Below are 19,950 nucleotides of genomic sequence, written 5' to 3' on the forward strand. Positions count from 1 at the left end.
TGCAATAAGTTCATGTTGGTTTAATTACTATCATACCATCCCATTGTGAGTGAAGTTCTGGAAAAGATCAAAGACACAGCATACACTGATCACTGCCAAATCTTTTGCTCATATGAACAGATCCGCAAGTAAGGGATGTGCAGATTTTGTTTTAATTCTGAGAACCTTCTTTTCGAAAAGTAGCAGGAGAATATATTTCTAATAATTACATTTTGATTATTAGTTTTTCACCACTACCTCTTCAACTACTTTATGGCTACTCTTTTTTTTTCTTTTTGCTTTCAATTATAAATAATGCAATCAGTTTTGTGTATTAAATTAAACACATCTCTCTACAGCAAATCATTCCTATGATGAAATCGATAGTGTATCAAGTTCTTGTGCCATTTGGCTTAACATGGAGATGAGTGGCAGTTGGCAACCTGCATCTCCAATACACACCTCTGAGGCAATATCTAATAGAAAAAAATAATGATATGACATCATTGCATCCAGTATTTCCTCTCACCATGCAAGTGGCAGTCACTGAACTGGAGTGGGGCAACAAATTTTGAACACAGCAACATCTCATTATGTTTTTCTTTTACTGGAATTACCAGGGAGATGTGTGGGTCAACAGCAGTCATGTGTGTCCCCCCATAACATCTAGTTAGGCCCACTGAGAATGCTGAAGAGCAAACAAGATTCCTCTCATAAGCATGCCTAGGTTGCAAGCAGACAAAGATGCAAGTCCTTCTACCACTGCAGTTTTGGATATAGGAACGATTCAGTGAATGGCAACAAAAAACCAGTCCTGGATTTCTTAGACACAGCCTTGATCCTTTTCTTCCATATTTGTTTGTGCAGCTTCCCCAACTTTATTATGTGGTTGTCATTTACAGCCATCACAAACCATCTTCCTGGAGGGCCGACACTCTGGCACTAGTAATGGGCAATAATAATTGATGTACTCTACCAAGTAACTGCTTTTATAACAAGGCACATTTAAAAGTATTGTTAAGTGCTCCCAGTTTCCCAAGTGGCTAAGAAGTCTAGGATAGTGCTACAGGTTTCATTCCCATCAGATGAAAGAGTACTGGAGACTTGCAGTGGCTTTCATAAGCACATGCACTTGTTCTGTCCTTCCCCAAATTCCCTGCATGCTGCTAGCAAAGGAGGAGAGGCTCCATTGCTGCTAAGGATTGTGTCATCATTGCAGTGATGAGCTATCCATATGGCATAAGTGGGGGAGGGCTCATTGCTATGGCAATGACACAATCATTAGCAACAGAGCCTTTCCTTCACTAGCACTGTACAGGGAGTTTTGGGAAGTACTGAACAAGCACATACTACCCATGCTTGGGTCAGCGGGGCTCTGTGCTGTATGTAAGTCAGTAACTTGCTAAGATTTAATTAATTTAAACATATAACAGCAGAGTATACTGGAAGTAGCAGACACCTACAATAAGTAGAAAAACCTTGGGCAGTACCCAGACTAATTTTCCAGTGAAATTAATGGTACTTAAATAAGTCAAGATTGACTTATTTCATGTAATTCAATGCTGTTTAGTCATGACTAATTTACTCTGGATTCTGCCCCCTGATTGCATACCAGAGGTCAAAAGATCAACTGTTTGGAGCCCCACAACCAGTGTTCAATTTGCAGGCTCCCTTAGCTTTGTAACGGGTCTCATAGTTACTATTTTAGAAGGCTATAAGGAGCATAATTTTGCTACAATTGGGGGGAGTCATGAATTTAATGGGAGGGCTTATGAAATTCATCAAGGGTCCCCCTACCTCTTCAAGTATTGCCCACCCATGCCCCCCGTTTCTACCCATTCAACTACACTCACACAGAGGTGGATTTAGCCATGGACCTTGGGGATCAGGTCTACAGCCTCCTTCCTCCTGAGGGGCCTCCAAGTGATCTGGGCGGCCTTCCCAGAGCCCCACCACTGTCCCACTGCTGCTGCCCCACGGTGCTACAGCGCCACTGCCCTGTGCCCACTGCTATTCCCCTCTCCACTGCCAGGGGATGGGGGTGAGACGAGTGGAGCAGGCCTCCCTCTGTAGTGGTGGCATCAGTGGCGGGCATGGCAGCTGGTGAGCCTCCTCACTGGTGCGCTGGTCAAGGACAAGCAGATCTCGTCAGAATGGCAAAGGCAAAAAAGTTGAAGAAGCAAAACCTGAAGAACATGTTGTGGGAAAAGTCCTGGACAGGCGTGTAGTTAATGGCAAGGTTGAGTTCTTCTTGTAATGGAAAAGATTTGCTGATGTTGATAATATGTGAATACCTTGAATCCCAAATCCCAATATGTGAATACCCTCCCTGAATCCCAAAGCTCAAGAGGACTACATTAACCACCCCCACCACGAACCAAAAAATGCAAAAGGACAAAACAAGCCAACTCAGGGAAAAGGCTGGGGGTGAGGGAGGAAGAATCATGGGAACAGGTCGTTAAAACTTAAATTGCTTATAAAGCTGGCTGAGGAGCCCTACCAGCTGCCGTGCCCACCATCAATGCCACAATGGGGGGTGGGGGTGGCCTGCTCCACTCATCTCAAAACACCCCCTGCAGTGAAGAGGGGAATAGCTGTGGGCATGGGGCAGCAGCGGTGAGGAGGCGGGGCAGTGGCACAGCAGCAGTGGAACTCTGGGGAGGCCCCCCTAGATCATTTGGAGGTCCTCCAGGAGGAAGGAGCAGTAGAGGGGCAAGGTACCATCCTTTACACAAAAACTTAAGGGGAGATCACAGTGGAGTGGGGCTTCCAAAGCCCTTCAAATCCAGGCACCAAAATTACCTAGGTGCACCACTGCACTCACAGCCTTCCACCTGTCTCTGGGCTACTTCAAATTTTACTTTGCCAGCCCAACCACACATGATAAAGATGTGCATGCACCATAACCACACACATCCTTCCCCCTCCTGGCATGCCAAGGCACTTTTCCCTAATAGCATGAGGATGTGTTCATTGAGACTGCTCCTCTATACACATCAAGTACTAGTTTAAATGTGTGTTTGTAGTGCATGTAGAGGGGCAGTTTGGATGAACCACCCCCATGAAGTCGGGGAAAGGTGCCCTGGAGAATTTCCACACAGGGGCTTTACACCAAATCTCTGGGGGGCACACTATGTGTTCTCACTACAATCAGATTCCTGCCAAGATCAGTTTGATGTCTTTGGAAGCACCCCACAAATTGGGCTTTTCCTGCTGGATTTCAGCTCATCTTGGTTTATTTCCCAGTTTTTAAAATGCTGGTTTTCAGCGAAGTTTCCTGGAAATTCCGATGCAAAGCGCTGACATCAGTCTATGGAATACAAAAACAAAGCTGTCTAGCAGCCTTGCCTTTGACCCTGAGGCAAAGCACTGAAAACCCAGTTTTCAGGCTTTTTGCTCTTTGAAAGTTTTTGGAGTGGGGAGATCTGGGAGGAGGATTTGTTGTCTTTTGCAAAAATGAGCATTTCCTTGCATACCACCTAAGCTGGAACAGGGCTGCAAAAGCAGAGGTGATGTTGCAGGAGGACTGACACATCCTGGGGATATGTGTGTGTGTGTGTGTTGGTGTCATGGCAGGGGGGCGGGGAGGAAGAATAGAAAGCCAAGGCTGATGGCTAACAGGCAGTCTGATCCACAAACCAGTTAAGGAGAAGTAAGTGTGTGTGTGTGTGTGTGTGTGTGTGTGTGTGTGTGTGTACTTCACCAGAGACAGATAATAGAAGATGCTTTAATTACTAAACCCTTGGGGGAAAGGGAGGCGTGGCATCCAGCCTCCTTGAGGAAGCCATTGGCCACAAGGAAAACACAGAAGTGAGCTGTGTGTGAACCAACACAAAAGAAAACTCGCAGTAGAGAGGGGAGGGGCTGCTCCCCTAATGCTAACAGTTTCATTTGAAGTGGCTTCCCCCTCATCAGATACTCCGAGAACTGGAAGTCCTGTGTGGGGAAACTCCTGGTGAACCAGGAGGAGGGCAGAATATGCCCATGCAAGGCACACATAGGGCTCCATGTGGAACTGTGACAGATTTCCTGTACCTCCCTATTGATGCGCAGAATAGAGAATTCCAGCAGGTGCAGCCTTATCCCCCCACCCTACATAACAAGCTGCACCTGCTGGAATTGCTTCTTCTATGCATGTCTTAAAGGTACAGGAGACCAGGGGCAGAGCCACCACTGAGCGAACAGGTTCCAAGAACCTGTGCCTCGTGCCCCAGCCATGCCCCCTGAGTCTGACGTCAGACACAGGGAGCATAGCTCTGCTTGAAAACGGAGCCATGCAGCCCCATTTGGAAGCAAAATCCCTGGGCAGCACCGTGTTTGCAGCACGGCCGGAGCAGCTCTCCCTGTCTAAAAGGCAAAGAGAGTCGCTGGCCAAGGATTGTGCTCACAAACGGGGCCATGAGGAGGCCCCTTTTGCGAGCTATACCAGTGCCACATTCACAGTGTGGCAGGGAGAGCAGCTTCAGCCATGCTGTGAATGCGGTGCTGCCTAGGTGATTTTGCATCAGCTGGTAACTTCCAGGCTTGACTATTGTAATATGCTCTACATGGGGCTGCCTTTGTACATAGTTCGGAAACTTCAGTTAGTTTAAAATGTGGCAGCTAGATTGGTCTCTGGGGCAACCTGGAGAGGCCATATTAGGCTTGTTTTAAAATAGTTGCACTAGCTGCCAATATGTTTTCGGGCAAAATACAAAGTGCTGGTTATTACCTTTAAAGCCCTGAATGGCTTGGGCCCGGGCTACCTTAGAGAGCACCTTCTTCTGTATGATCCCAATCACACATTAAGGTCATTTGGAGAGGTCTGTCTCTAGTTACCACCAGTACATCTGGTGGCAACTTGGGACCGGGCCTTCTCTGCAGCTGCTCCTGGCCTATGGAATGCACTCCTGGCAGATATCTGTGGTTTAGGCTCACTGTTGGCCTTTAAGAGGGCCCTAAAAACTTACTTGTTTGGCCTGGCCTTCCAAGTTTTTAAAATTGTTTTAAAGTATTTTAATTGGTTTTAAATTGTGTTAAAATTGTTTTTATATTGTTTTAAGTATTGTCTTTTAAATGATGTTTGTTTTTATGTTTTTAAACTAGTTGTGTACCACCCAGAGCCTCTAGATGAGGTGGTTTATAAATGTAATAAATAAAATAAATATATGCTCATCAAGAAGACTGCTAAACCTAAGTATAGTACATTAGCCACTCTGAAAGTCTTTGGACTGGAGAGCAGGGTATACATCTTCATACATAAATAAAAACACCCTTGCTCCAGGCTGTTTTCTGTTGCTTGTGTTTCCACCATTGAAAGGAACTTGGGCAGAAAATAACCATATAATATGTTGGTGCTGCAAATACATCCTGAAATCAGGGGTATTCAGATACACAAGTCAACAGTCTCAAGATGGATTCAGATCCCTATCTTGCCTCCACTGGACAATTACAGGATGGAGTGTGGAAGTAGGTTATTCCAAAGGGTCCACGATGTGATGGATTCAAATGATACCATTCTTGTGACAACCTGAAAAGATGTTGCTTTTTTAAGTCATGTTGATCCTGGAGTCTGACCCATACTGGACTTATTGAAACAATGCAGTTCAAGACTAATGTCAACATGAGTCAAAGGAAAATTGGAACAGCAAGGTGATCTCTGAAACTACCCTCAAAATGCCTCCATCTACTATCAGGCATCTTATATGGATGAAAAACTTAAGAATAAAATGTAAAATGCGCATTATTAGCCTTACAAGAAAGTTGAAACAATAAACACTTCGTAATTTATGAAGTATTTCACAATAGATTATTGTTGCATTCATCTGGTTTAGCCACCAGGAAGCATTTGAAGGATGAAGTCCTTTCTTTTTTCAGTACGTGAATACAAGAATACAGTATTCTACTTAATGTAAAAATGTTCAGTCATTATCCATAGTGAAAATGAGATGAATTCTGAATATATCAATCAGTGGCAAACCCATTATTGTGGGCAAATGTAGCAAGAAATGTGCAAATCTATTCAGTCGTGGAACTAGCCCTTTCCAAACACCAGGAGTGCCAGGTTTAATGCATGCAGGGCACTTGTACTGATTACACTAATGAATTAAAGATAGTTGTTACATAAAATGGAGAATTTTGGCAGATGCAGCTTCTCCTCTTACTGCACCAATTTGATGGGGAAAGCAGCTGACCTTTTACATAGCTATTAGAGAGACATGATTCATTCATAACAAATCTGGATACCCTACTATTTTCTCACAGGCTGTTGTGGCTCTTTTTCTTTCTCCTGTTCACCTGATTTTAAAAGTTACTGTTGTCATCTCCACTACAGCTTTCTCCCCAATTATTGCTTCAGCCCTGACCACTCCACCACCTCACAAACTCTGCATTGACAGAGTAAGTCTACCCAGAAAGATGGGCTGTCTTATACTGAGCCCTTACTTTCATAGTAGGATCTATATTTCTGCATGTTACATTTGAGTGTTACGGGTAATTTATTCACTAGCCACCATTCTTAGAATAAGCCAACAAGAGCTATTGTATTTTACATGTAGGTAAATATCAATCTGGCCCTTTTTTAAAAAAAGTAATTATTTCAGTCTCAAGGTTTTAAAAAAATTCTGAATAATTTCAAAAAGTACTTGTGAAAAGTTATCCATTTCAGCTAGTGGAATATTTTTTTCTCTATGCAATTTCCCTTTCCCTTTTACAGGTTTTCACAGGGAGGCCTTTCACAGGGAGGCACAGCAGATTTTCCAAAGACAGGAAGTGACAGTACAAAGAGGTAATGTTTGCATATTATTTATCATGAATTGGAATGGGTTCTTAGGTGGCAGGAGTGGTGTGTGTGCTGTTCCCCTGTAGCTTCATTCCATGTGGCTTTGGCAACATTGGCACGAGAGGAATCGTGTAGGAGTAGTTGACAACAGTAGTGAGAGAAGTAAGCATGATGCCAGAGCTGCCTGCTTGATTTCTCTCTTTGCAACATTACTGCAGAAGAATGAGACAGAGTCACAGGACAACAGTGATTAGACCTTTCCTCTAATGAAAGCACCAGTCCTAGGCAATACACAAAGAGGGCAAGATTAAGGTCCTATCCTCATGATCCTCTGTACACAGCAGCCACACTATTCAGTCAGCTCATCCTAATTTCCAGCAACTGCGGCAGAGGACTCAGGCAGTCATGTGCATGCAGTTGGCACATGTGAGCCCAGGTTGACCCAGGTTGAGCCTTTGGTGAGCCCAGGTTGGCCTTTGGTTTGCCACCGCCATAGAAGCTTTTCAAGAAGGTCCATCAAAACAAGAACATCAGTGCCAAAGGTCCCCATAGGCAAATGGTGCTGTGTTACTTTCCACACGTAGTAAGGACAGGCATGTGTGTTTCAGTGGCAACTGTGGCTGAGGCATGGCATCGTTAAAGCTGGACCTTTGGGTGCAGAACCTCCAGAGACCTCTGGCCCATCCCTAGTGTATGGGAAAGCCCCCACCTTGTCTTTGGAGAAGCACAGAGACTGCCTGGAAAAGTCCTCGCCCAAAGCAATATAGCTAACTTCTTTCTCTCCCCCTCCCACTTCTTGACGAGCAGCCTGCAATTTGTCGGGTGAGCCACTGATCAAAGGCTGTGCCAGATTCTCACCCTGCAGCCAGTCTGAACTACACCACCTAGGTTCCCCTTTGGTACTCTGAAGGGCTGGGCGCCCGAAAGGCTGCTGCAGAACTTTCTTACATTTGTGGCTGCCACCTGCAACATACCAGTTAGGGCATGCATCCAGGGCGGCATGGTTGTCGTTGAACACGATCGCAGGTTCACGCTAAGCCACAACGTTTAGTTTAGCTGGCCTTGAGTTTAGCTGGCCAGACAACCCCCTCTTCACTCTCATCTCTATTTGCCTATTATTTATCTATTATTTATTTTTTTGTGTCAACTGCTTTGAGAGCTGTTATTGGTAAGGGGGCTCCCGTAACAAGGGAGGGCCTCCTGTAAGGGCATTAGGTCTAGACTCCAAAATTACTGAGCTTCACTCCTGGGCTGAGGCATTACATTGGACACTGGCTCATAGAAAAAGTCTGTTTATTTGGGTCACTAATGGTTGAAATGCTTGTTGCAATATCCCAAGGCATACAGAACTGTATTTCAGAGACAAAAGGTTTTTGTGCAGGGGGGAAGGGGGGAGGAATTCATACAAATATGCTTTGCTGCTGGTGTGAAGCCCCCAAATGGCAGTATTTTGCAACTGGTGTGTCGCAGGACACTGGCCAGTGTGCTGCATTGACTTGCTGAGTCAGCTCCAGAAGTGAAGTGTTTAAACAACCTGCTTATAGAGCCATTTAGCTCCCTTGTGTATTCAGAGAGACATGCTCTTTCCAGTGCATTATGGAGTGAGCAGGCTACAAAAGCAGGGAGCTTACAGTAAATGCCTCAGTTTTTGAGCTGTCACCTAATGCACTAGGAAGGACACATTCATCCTAGTGCAAGGTTTCGTAACCTTGGCCCCCCAGATGTTGTTGGACTACAACTCCCATCATCCTCAGCCACAAAGGCCATGTCTGGGGATAATGGGAGTTGTAGTCCAACAACAACTGGGGGCCCAAGATTAAGAAACCCTGTCCAAGTGCATAGGGGAACAAACTGGCTGCAAAAACTGAGCATTTAAGTTCTTTACTTTTGGAGCTCTCACCCCATAATGCACCAGGAAGAATATGTCTTAAGGAGAAGCACCTCCTTAAGGGAGGTAGCCGGCTCCTAAATAAAATAAAATAAAATAAAATAAATGTCATGTGTTGGCTTTGTCATCACAAAAAAGGGGAAGAGGGGCCTGTTGTGGGGACCAACATGCTGTATTTTGGCGAGGGGTGTTAAATATGCCACCAGATTAAAAAAATGTTAAGAACCTCTGATCTAATGGATAAAGCAATATATATATTCTACCTTAAGTGATTTTGAGTTATTAATGACTGTACATTTCTCTTCTGGTCACTGACCGTAAATAAATAAAGTAAAGTATATTCTACCTTTGAAAATGTAATATCTAAGAGTACTTTACTTCTTTCCCCTATTCTTTTAAAATTATTGCTAGGCATTGTTTTTTAGCTGCATTCCAGCAGTTGAATTTTCATCTCAATTATATGATTCAGCAACAAAATATTAGGCATTTTAATATGATAAGCATATATATGCCAGATATGGTTACAAAAAGCTTTACAATATATGATTGTTTTCTTTTAGGCAGAAGGAGTGCTGAATTACTTGAGCTTGGTAAGTATTTCTTCTTTTATATGTGGAACCTACAAAGACTCATTTTTAACCCAAAAGCTGTAGTGATGAGAAAAATATGTTCCTTTCTGTTCCTCCTCTTTGCTATTGCAAAATATCCAGACCCTGTTTTGTCATCAGCCACATGAGGGAAAATCAGCAGATCTGACTAGGACTGAAATGAGCATGTGATCCAATGGCCTTGCCTGTCTCAGAATTCTGAATTTTGAGCTAACATTGAATTGACCATTTGCAGAACTAAAAAAATCAAATTTGTTTCAAAATTGTAAGGAACTAACATAAGTTGATGATGGGTTGATTATTGTGAGATAAAAACCTAGAGCTTTTGAGACAAGCATTTCTGATATAAAAGTTTTATTTTTTATTATTATTGTTGTTGTTGTAGTATTTATTTTATTTATTTATTTAACACATTTCTATACCGCCCAAAATGCACGTCTCTGGGCAGTTGCTAACAAAAGAATAAAAACAGATAAAAATATTAAAACATTACAACAATTAAAATTTAAACTATTAAAACTATTAAAGACACAATCAAAACAATATCTAATTGAAAGCCTGGGTGAACAAATGTGTCTTGACTGCCTTTTTAAAAGTTGTAAGAGATTCAGGCATTACTTGGTTGCTGCAATGTAAATATCCTTCTTCAAAGCAGCACAATTATTCATTTGTAGAGAAATTATAGCCCTATTCACACACTGGGGCGATTCTCACTCAGGATCGCTGAGAGTGGGTGGGCAGGCAGGGGGAGGTTCCAAAGAGATTTTCTTCCCCACAGACAATTGAAGGACTGGTGGGAGGGAACACACTCTGGAGCAGGGCAGAGAGATCCGATGCCGGAACTTGTTGTTCTGGCCCCTGGAGATCCCACAATGCACTGCGCGAGTGCACAATGCATTGTGGGGGTACCCCAAGGGGTGGGCTGAAAGCAGCTGGTGCTGGCACTGGGACATGATCAGGTAGGTAAACAGGATTAAGGGAGCGCTCGCTCCCTTAACCTCATTTAAGAGGTGGACTCCCTAGGCAGGCTTGCTGCTGGGGCACCAATGGGAGCTGCTTGGCTCCCACCGGTTCTCACAAGCAGTTCTTCTCTTGGCTGCCCTAGCCCAGTCTTGGCTGCTCATGAGAACAGCCTCTTTATGTTCAGTACTCATACAATCTGTGTCCAGTGTACACAGGTACAGATTTTTATGCAGGTAAAGTTATTCACACATTATGCTTAACACAGCTCCAATAGTAAACTTCCTATCGGTATCCTGCATATCAAGGTAAGGGTGTGCACAAACCGTTCAATAGCAAACTGGTCCATCACGAACCGGGCCTATTCACCAGTTTAACTGCAAACCAGACTGGCTTCCAGGAGATGCAGGCCAGTCCGAGATCGAACCGGATTGGGCCTAGTTCGGCTTGAACCACTTCTCCAATTCGAGCAGCGATTGTGAAGTTAGATAAAGGCATATAAAGTTAGGAATAGAATAAAGCTTAGGGTGGCCATGGTGAGGGCAGGCAGGTAGCATTTGGCGGGGGGGGAGGCAATGAGAGGCACCTTTAGAAGTAAGTGAGGAAGTGCTGCTAGGGCTAACCAACATGTACTGCAGCGGTGCTCCCCCCAGCTATGTGTCAAGTGCACACAATGGCACGGCAGCAGCACAGAGTCCCGGCTCCTGGCTGGATCCTCACTCAACTGCCCTCCACACATGCGCAGAAGCCATTTGTGTGACCACACCATTGTGCATGGTCACGCAAATTACCTCCATGCATGCTCAGAGGGAAGGTGATTGAGGGTCCAGCCAGGAGCCGGAACTCCATGCCACTGCAATGCCGCCACCACACCACCGTGTGCTGCTGAGTGGAGCACCACTGCAGTACACGCTGGTAAGCACGAGCAGCACTTTCTCCCCGACTTCTAAAGGTGCCTCTCACTGCCCACCCCACTGGCGCCACCTTCCTGCCTTCACCATGGCCACCCTAAGCTTTATCCTATTCGTAACTTTACAATACCTTTCTCCTACTTTACAATAGCTGCTTGAACTGGCAAACTGGTTTGACCCAGTTTGACTGAACAGACCAGACCACTCAGTCAGTTTGACCAAACCAGTTTACGGACTGAAGTCTGGTCTGAACTGATTTTGAATTTGGACCGAACTGCACAAAAACGGTCCTTGCACATCCCTGTTTCAGGACTTCTGTACCTAGCTTCACAAAGTAAAATGAAAGCAGATGCAATCATTCACACAAAAACATGCACATGTGTACAGACATCTGAACACAGGTACAACATCATGTCTGAATAGGGCTTAATTTAGCCAAATTCAGACATTATGCTGTAAAAGTATACAGATGTCTGTACACTCATACATGTGTTTGAATGACTGTACCTGCGTTCATTTTAAAAATGAACCTGGATATAGGTCTTTCAAATGCATGGTACAGATAGGAGGTATACTTCTGTACATGCGTTCATCATAACATATGAATGACTGAACCTGTGTACAGATCTGTACCTGAGTACACTGTACACTTGTTGAACAAATTGTGTGAATGGGCCTTTTGTCTTTCCTCAAGTCAGAGTTTTGTTTGCAAATGTAACTACATTTTCCTTAACCTCAAACTACAATATTTTGTTGTTGTTTCCATCTAGCCAGTGTTTCTATTACAGTTATTAGTGATATGTGTATTATGGTTATGTGAACATCATAGGTACCTCACTAGATAATAGCCATAGCATTTATACTGAAAAGTGGCAGAATTCCTAACCTTTTAAACTTTTTTATTCCTGAACATTAGACACTGAGCATCTACTCTTTCACTTAACTGTGGAAGTGTTCATTTATGTAAACAATAAAATTGGTGAGTACTAGCACAGGATTTCTTAACCTTGGGCCCCCAGATGTTGTTGGACTTCAACTCTCATCACCCCCAGACATGGCCATTGTGGCTGAGGATGATGGGAGTTGTAGTCCAACAACATCTTGGGGCCCAAGGTTAAGAAACCCTGTACTAGCAAAAGAAGCTCCTCTCTGACCCCTGCCATTCACAGATGTTTTCCTTTGATTCTTTAAGTTAATTTTAAAAAAATTGTGTCCTCTGCCTCTTCAGTGCACATATCCACAGGGTGGGTGGAGGAATAAATTTTGTTAATTTCATTTTCATGTATTTTTGATTATAAATGATCTTGCATAAATCCCAAGTAAGAACTGAATATAGAATCACTTAGTTTAAGAAAGGCAGTGATGATGTATTTCAGAGAATGTAGAGTAATTTCTTAGGGTTATATGCAGGGATCAAGAAATGTTGGCTCTGTCCACCAGCCAGACAAAAATTTTACTCATCAAGCGATATTGGTACACTACATCATCAGGATTTTTTTCATTCATCAGGCATAATTTTTCACTCGTCACAGACTAGAGGATTTCATGAGCCCTGGTTATATGCATTGTGGTGGTCCTCTCATGTGCAAACTAATGCTCTCTGACATTAATTAGAGCTCTACCCTCTTTTTAAAAAATGTTGCTATTATTTTGTTTTGTTGTGGTGGAGAGCATTGATAATGAGGATGTTTACGTGTTTCTGGTTAAATGTGGATTTGAATTGGATGTAAAGATCTGAGGAAATACAGTTATGATAAGACGAAAGGGTGAGGGTAAGGATAAGGGTATTCCAGACTGCAATAAATATCATGCTTTCCTGCAAGTTGCCAGAGCATTTTGGCTGGCACACAGTCCTGCAGCAGGCTTTTACTCTCCTTCTTTCCGCTTTCTTATTCTATGACCACACATTAAGCAGAAAGCTGGTGCAGTTCTGACAGCGCCACCTGGGCAGCTCTTGCACCATAGTTTGGTTAATTGTGCTACTTTTGTGGCGACTGCAGGTTAATCACTGAATGCAAGAGCTGGTCGTGAATCACATTAGCTCCCTGCTTTGTGTACAGCCAGAGAATAAGAAAGTGGAAGGAAGGAGAGGAGAGCTGGTCTTGTGGTAGCAAGCATGACTTGTCCCCATAGCTAAGCAGGGTCTGCCCTGGTTACATATGAATGGGAGACTTGATGTGTGAGCACTGCAAGATATTCCCCTCAGGGGATGAAGCCGCTCTGGGAAGAGCAGAAGGTTTCAAGTTCCCTCCCTGGCTTCTCCAAGATAGGGCTGAGAGAGATTCCTGCCTGCAACCTTGGAGAAGCCACTGCCGGTCTGTGAAGACAATACTGAGCTAGATAGACCAATGGTCTGACTCAGTATATGGCAGTTTCCTATGTTCCTATGTTGAAGGAAAGAAAGCAAAAGCCGGTGGGTCTCAGATCACTCTGCCATCTTGTGGGAAAGCTCACAATTTATTGCAGTCTGGACATATGCCATTCACTGCATTATTGTTGTTGCTTTCCTCTGCACTGTATTATTTTGGATGCTATTTTATGGAAATGCATGTTTAATAAATTGTTACTAACAAAAAGAATTTTAATTAAAGTATTGTATTACAGAATATAATTAAAATAAGTCAGTGCATGCTTTTCATGTCTATTTCTTAGCATATGCCTCTTTAGAGAATTTGGTCCATAGAAAGATAGTGGGTGACGTACCACACAAAGTTGTGTTTGCCTTGCAGCACAGCATTTGCAATGTTGTACAAGAGCACTCTTGCACAAGAGCAAACACAGTTGCACAATAGAGGGCCATTAGAACTGCACAAAAGCTTAGTTGTGAGGCATATGGGGCATTGCACAATATGTCAGCCATTACTCCCCATATCATTAGGACAATGCAAGGTTTGGTTTGAAGATGTATCCACAAGTATTTTATCATGTAAATAAGTCCATCACTACTAACATTACTGTTTGAATGCACTTAAAATTAGTATCCAGAGGGGCATTGATAGTATCATACCACTGAGTCCTCTTAAAATACAGATTTAGAAGCCCCCTTCCTCAAGCAATGATATATTTCTGGGGTTTTCCAGAGAACCGGATACAGGATGGAATGAGATCATCATTAAAATGCAATTGCTTGTGGAAACATGGAAACATGTCAATTGTGCATATGCAGACCTAAAGTGTAAACACTTTTCTGTTTCCTAGAACCATTTTCTGAAGAGCTGAGAAGTCTCCATGATGCCAGTCTTCATCATACAGGTATTTCTGCCTTGGTTTTATTAAGAGATGGTGATAGCAATCAGATTCCCAGCACTTCAGAAAGAAGATACATGTAGGGCTTTGCATACTTCAGCCTTAAAAACATTAACATCCGTCACTCAGAAAATCTAAATTCTTCACCAAGAAAGGCTGAATTTTGTGACCTGGATATTTTGTTCAGCTGCTTCACTAGCCTCTGAGATTTCAACAGATATTGCCCACATTTTTCGTCAGCTATGAAGGCCCATTTAACTGGCATTCTCATAGCTTACAGGATTATTTTTGTTGTTCCTATTGTCCTATTATGTTTTATATTGTTTTTATAAGCTGTTTTTGTATACTGCTTTGAATTCTGCAAAACGAAGGTGGAATATTAATTTTTAAAATAAAATAAAATAATATTCTTAGGTATTTTTGCACAGCTATGAGGTCTCGAAACTTGCCTTTTAAAAAATGGCTGAGCTGCTTGGGAAGCTGCATTCTTGCACCCAGTACCACATTCTGTGATTTTTTCCCTAAACATCTGTGTAAAATAGCAGGCGTGCCCACAACCCTTCCCTTTCAGCAATGGAAATTCATTGCATCAAGTTTACAAACCACTTTGTAAACTTGAGGGAATTTTAAAAGTACATTGAAAGTCCTCATAGGGCTATGTGCTATGAAAAGAAACTCTTAGAAAAATCTGACTGGCACACAAATAGTGCATGTGTATGCTTATGTATCATAGCTTTAAAGTATAACTCTATCAACACTACACAGGGTTAAGATGAGGAAATAATCAGCAGATGCAAGCTGAAGTATATACACAATTGCATTTACAATGACCAATAGAACTGTCAAAACCCAACAGAACCTCACTATGTTTTTGGTTGCTTTCTTTAAGCTGTGGGCAAAGGCTCGTGTTCCACCTGGGGCACTGGGCATTTCTCAACCTTCGACAACTACTTGTATGAATTCTCTGGGACTTGCAATTACATCTTTGCCACTGTGTGTAATGATGTCTCCCCGGACTTCAACATCCAGTTCCGTCGTGGTCTGAACAAAAAGATTGTAAGGATCATCATCGTTTTGGGACCCAGTGTTATCATTGTTGAAAATGGTGTTATATCAATCACAGATGTTGGGTAAGCATCTGATGGGAAAGTGCTTTCTGTCAATTATATCTCAGTTGCAGTAAAACATATTTTCTGTAAAGCAGGGGGATCTGGCAACCACTGTTGGTCCATTTATAGCCTTAAGGATCCACTACATAATATGCTCTACATGAAACAACCCTTAAGGTGCATTCAGAAGCTGCAACTAGGGCAACTCTTCCTAGGGCAGGGTGAGGCTGTCACCTCAGAAACAATTGCTGAAAGGGGCACAAGGGGTGGCAAGTACCAGGCCTCCACCATCATGAGCACCATACCAGTGTCTGCTGCTGCTGCTCTTTCATCATTTTCCCCTCCTCAACCCACTGATACACATCTGTTCTTTCCTCCCCTGACATGAGCTAGAAATGCCCCTGCCATCACTGCCTGGCTTGGTGGCATGGTTTGAGAGTTCTTGCATGCTGCCACCATAGTCTCAGCACCATGGCTTTATGCTGAGCACTCACTGCCTGCAGGGATGTGGGGGGGGCGTCCTATTGTCCACCTCAGGCGGCAAAATGTGTTAGACTACCCTGGCTGCAACTGGTGCAAAATGCAGCAACCCACCTCAACATGGGTCGAAAAGCAAAACCATATTGGACAGACAATTCTCAAACAGCTACTCTGTCTACCTATTCAAGACTGGGTGCAATTCAAGACTACTGTAAGGAGTGGTCTGTTGTACAGCAGTGAATACCCTCTGCGCCCATATGAGCCCATCTGCCTTACAACAAGATTCTACATGTTACAGGAGAATGCTGGATGTGTGTATCAAACAGAAATGTAGACATGTTTTAAGAAATCCTTACATTTGGTCCTACATAATGATCCCAGAAGGTCATGCTTCAGAGAATGAGAGAGGTAAATTTGAAGCAGTGTTGCAGCAAAGTCCTCTCTAACTGATGAGGCAAGTCCCAGAGGGCAGAAGTACAGCTCTGGACTCAAGATTGAAGCTTGTGAATTCTTTGGCCTATCTGAGATTATGTGTTTTTCCCTCCCACTATTGCAATAGTATAATCAGACTGCCTTATACAAGAAATGGAATCCAGATTACACCGTTTGGACGCATGATCCGCCTAGTGGCCAAGTTGATGGAGATTGAGCTTGTCGTTTTCTGGAACAATGATGACTACCTAGGGGTGAGTATAGTCTTGGCTTTACCTGCTGCCCATGTTTTTGAAATGCCATACCCTCTTTAAAAGGATTATTTTTCATGTAGTTTTACTGAAAGACTGTTGTGTGAGGAGTTGGCACAGTAAAAGAATAACAATTTTATTGGTCAGTGTTGTGATTGGATGAGTTGATCAACACTGCTCATGCACACATACACACCATGGCAGGTACAGTGCAGGTCTAAGGATGCACAGGCCAGTTTAATGGTTAACACCCTCAGGTATGTGTTTGGCATATCGAGAACTTTCAGCCATCCCCTAGAAGCTGTCTGGCTCAGGGGAAAATGACTGGGACTACTCTGCTCAGAGGAATTGTTCCCAACTTAAATGCTGTCCAATTTGACCCATCCCCAATTCCCATTGCCTGAAGACCTCATTACCTGTGGTTGTAGGTGAGAACAGACCCCCTGTAGATCATAAAGGCCACCTGTATTGTGTGGCTACAACCTATTGGTGACAAATTCCATACCTGTTTAAAGTCTCCACATGCAACATGTTCAAATAGTGACCACACAGTAAGTGGTCATCTGTTTTCACCCCCCGGAAAAGTTGATTGGAAGAAAACATTTACATTTCTCACAATGACGAATTCCAAAGGGGTAGCCCTGTTATGCTGTTGCAATAGGAACAAAAGGAGTCTTGTGGCACCTGGAAGACTAACAGATTTATTGTGGCATAAATCTGTAAGTCTTTCAGGAGCCACAAGCCTCCTTTTCGAATTCCTCCTCTAATTGAGGATAGTCTCACCATTAATAATGCAACATGGGTCAATCTGACCTGGGCTGGTGCCCATGAAGTTATTCACAAACATTTTGCTGAGCATGTTGCTGTGCTACTTTTGGACAATATTGATCCAAGTGTGCATTCAGCTTGCAAAGATAGCATAATTTAATAATGTTATCATGCTGTGCAAAAAAAGACATGAAGAGGCTTCTGGGGGTGGTGGAAATAGTGAATTTCACCAGTCATTTTCTAATTAAAATTGTTTCCTTTTTAAGGTTCTGATTGAGGAAAAATACATGACAAGAACATGTGGATTGTGTGGGAACTTTGATGGGCAAGAATTAAATGAGTTTCTAAGTGAAGGTAAGTTTTAACTCTACAGAAGTCAGTGCCCCAGAGACTTCTGTCAAGGTTAGAGTTTCATGACATCTGGGGAGAAACTTATGATATGTTAAGCCAATAAGAGACCCCCTCAAGCTTCTGTTTTGGTTTCTAAAATCAACCACAAAATGTGATAAAATGACTGTTGTCCTATCATTTTAACAATCCCTGTGCTACATGTTTGTGCGCACATGGCAGCAACTACCAAAGTCTCATGAACTTATTTCCATCATCTTTCTATGGTAACATGATAAACAAATGCCATAATTTTACACTATTTTACATTTCCTCAAGACTGCTTCTCTTATTATTTTTGTATAGACATGGATGACTCCTGCAAGTCACCCATTTGTCTTCATGACTAATTTGTCATGACTAATTTGTCTTTATATGCACAGTGGTCTCATATAAAAAATGAATCAGGCCCTGCAAAACCACTAGTTAGATTCTAGATACTTGCAATTTATAGGTTTCTTTAGATGTACTAACAAGCACAATTTAATTTTTACTTCACTTAATAGGTAAACTTCTGGATCCATATAAATATGCTGCCTTACAAAAAATCGATGATCCTACAGAGATCTGTCCATATGAGCAGACAGCAATTCCTAGTGTTCCTCGCAAGAAATATGTATGTATTAGATAATGTTTCTGAATATATCTATGCAATACCTTTGCACAGAGTGATTGGCATAATCTCCCTAGCCTAATTTGAAGAAATAAAAGCAGATAAACTCACCAAAACTGGAAAAGCTTGGGAGGAAATTATTGGGTGTCAACATCTTTTGCAATCTTATGGTTTTTTCATAAAGGGGAGCCTCAAAAGTGGAGGACTTTGGCTTTCCCACTTAGGGAGCTGCTTCCTCTTCCAGCCAGTTCCCCACTTTCTGCCCTGTTCCAGCTTTAGGATGGCACAATGGTAATATTAGATGGTGACTAGAGCATAATGGAAGGGAATTTATTTTCTTATATATCTGGTTTCCAACTACATTGGTCAATGGGACAATCTTGCCCTGGACAACAACAAAAAATATTTATATACCACTTTTCAACCAACATTTCCAAAGCAGTTTACATAGGCAGGCCTGCTCAACTTCAGCCCTCCTTTAGATGTTGGCCTACAATTCCCATAATTCCTGGCTATTGGCTACTGTGGCTGGGGATTATGGGAGCTGTAGTCCAAAAACAGCTGGGGGGCCTAAGTTGAGCTGGCCTGACAGAATGAATGAATGAATGAATGAATGAGGCTCCCTGTCCCCAAAGGGCTCACAGCCTAAAAAGAAACATAAGACAGACACCAGCAACAGTCACTGGAGGTACTGTGCTGGGGGTGGATAGGGCCAGTTACTTTCCCCCTGCTAAATAAAGAGAATCACCACATTAAAAGGTGCCTCTTTGCCCATTTAGCAGTGGTGAACATTGGGATGATAGGCCACCACACAATTCACCATACTGCTAAAAGCTGCTCACAGGGTTGGGGTGAAAGAGCTGCTCGTGTCACAGCAATCATTTTAAATAAAGGGACATGGATGGGTATAAATTAAATTAAATTAAATTAAATTAAATTAAATTAAATTAAAAAGGGACAGGGTATGACAGCAAAGGCATACCTTTCTAGCTGGTTTTATGCAGAGGCAGTCCTTCCATGAGGCATAAGGAGACGGTTACCTCAGGCAGAGGTGCAATGAGGGGCACCATGGGTGGCAAGCACCCCTCCCCCACCCTGCTATCGTGAGCGCCACTCCGTGTCCTCACCCCACTGGGGTATTCTGTTCATTTATTCTGCCTCATCTTCCTGGGGTATGCCTCTTCTTTCCTGTCTTCCTTCACCCCCGCCCCCCCCCCCACATGAATGCCTTTGCTGCCACTGCATGACTTGTAACGTAGTCTGAGAGTGCTTGTGTGCTGCTGCTGCTGCTGCTGCCTCAGCAACAGGACCCTGAGAATTCTGTGCACTCACCTGCAGATGGGCGGGTGTCATTGTGTCCTTCACCTCAGGCCAGCATAAGGTCTTGAATCACCCCATGTTTATGCCAGCTGTGCTGAAGAAGGATTAGATAGGAGAGGAAGGGTAATTAGACAGAATCATGTGTCCTTTATTACTTTATTTTAATTTTAATGCCCCTGCTAACTTGGCAAAGAGGCACCTTTTAATGTGGTGATTCTCTTTTATTTAGCAGGGGGAG

The 19,950-nt window shown here is 43.0% G+C and overlaps 1 protein-coding gene across 1 annotated transcript in view; it reads left to right on the plus strand.

Annotated features, from left to right (window-relative positions):
• Nucleotides 1–1,320: 1,320 nt before the first annotated feature.
• The window catches only part of MUC6 (mucin 6, oligomeric mucus/gel-forming), a 59,268-nt gene continuing 40,638 nt past the window's right edge, over nt 1,321–19,950 (plus strand). Inside the window, exons 1-8 of the mRNA XM_053248355.1 lie at nt 1,321–1,365; nt 6,674–6,745; nt 9,188–9,217; nt 14,305–14,358; nt 15,242–15,482; nt 16,501–16,627; nt 17,659–17,746; nt 18,286–18,395. Of these exons, the coding sequence (XP_053104330.1) occupies nt 1,335–1,365; nt 6,674–6,745; nt 9,188–9,217; nt 14,305–14,358; nt 15,242–15,482; nt 16,501–16,627; nt 17,659–17,746; nt 18,286–18,395 (753 nt within the window). The 5' untranslated portion in view covers nt 1,321–1,334. The remainder of the gene's footprint in view (nt 1,366–6,673; nt 6,746–9,187; nt 9,218–14,304; nt 14,359–15,241; nt 15,483–16,500; nt 16,628–17,658; nt 17,747–18,285; nt 18,396–19,950) is intronic.

The sequence above is a fragment of the Hemicordylus capensis genome, chromosome 1 (genome assembly GCF_027244095.1).
Source record: "Hemicordylus capensis ecotype Gifberg chromosome 1, rHemCap1.1.pri, whole genome shotgun sequence".
In the NCBI taxonomy this organism is placed as follows: domain Eukaryota; kingdom Metazoa; phylum Chordata; class Lepidosauria; order Squamata; family Cordylidae; genus Hemicordylus; species Hemicordylus capensis.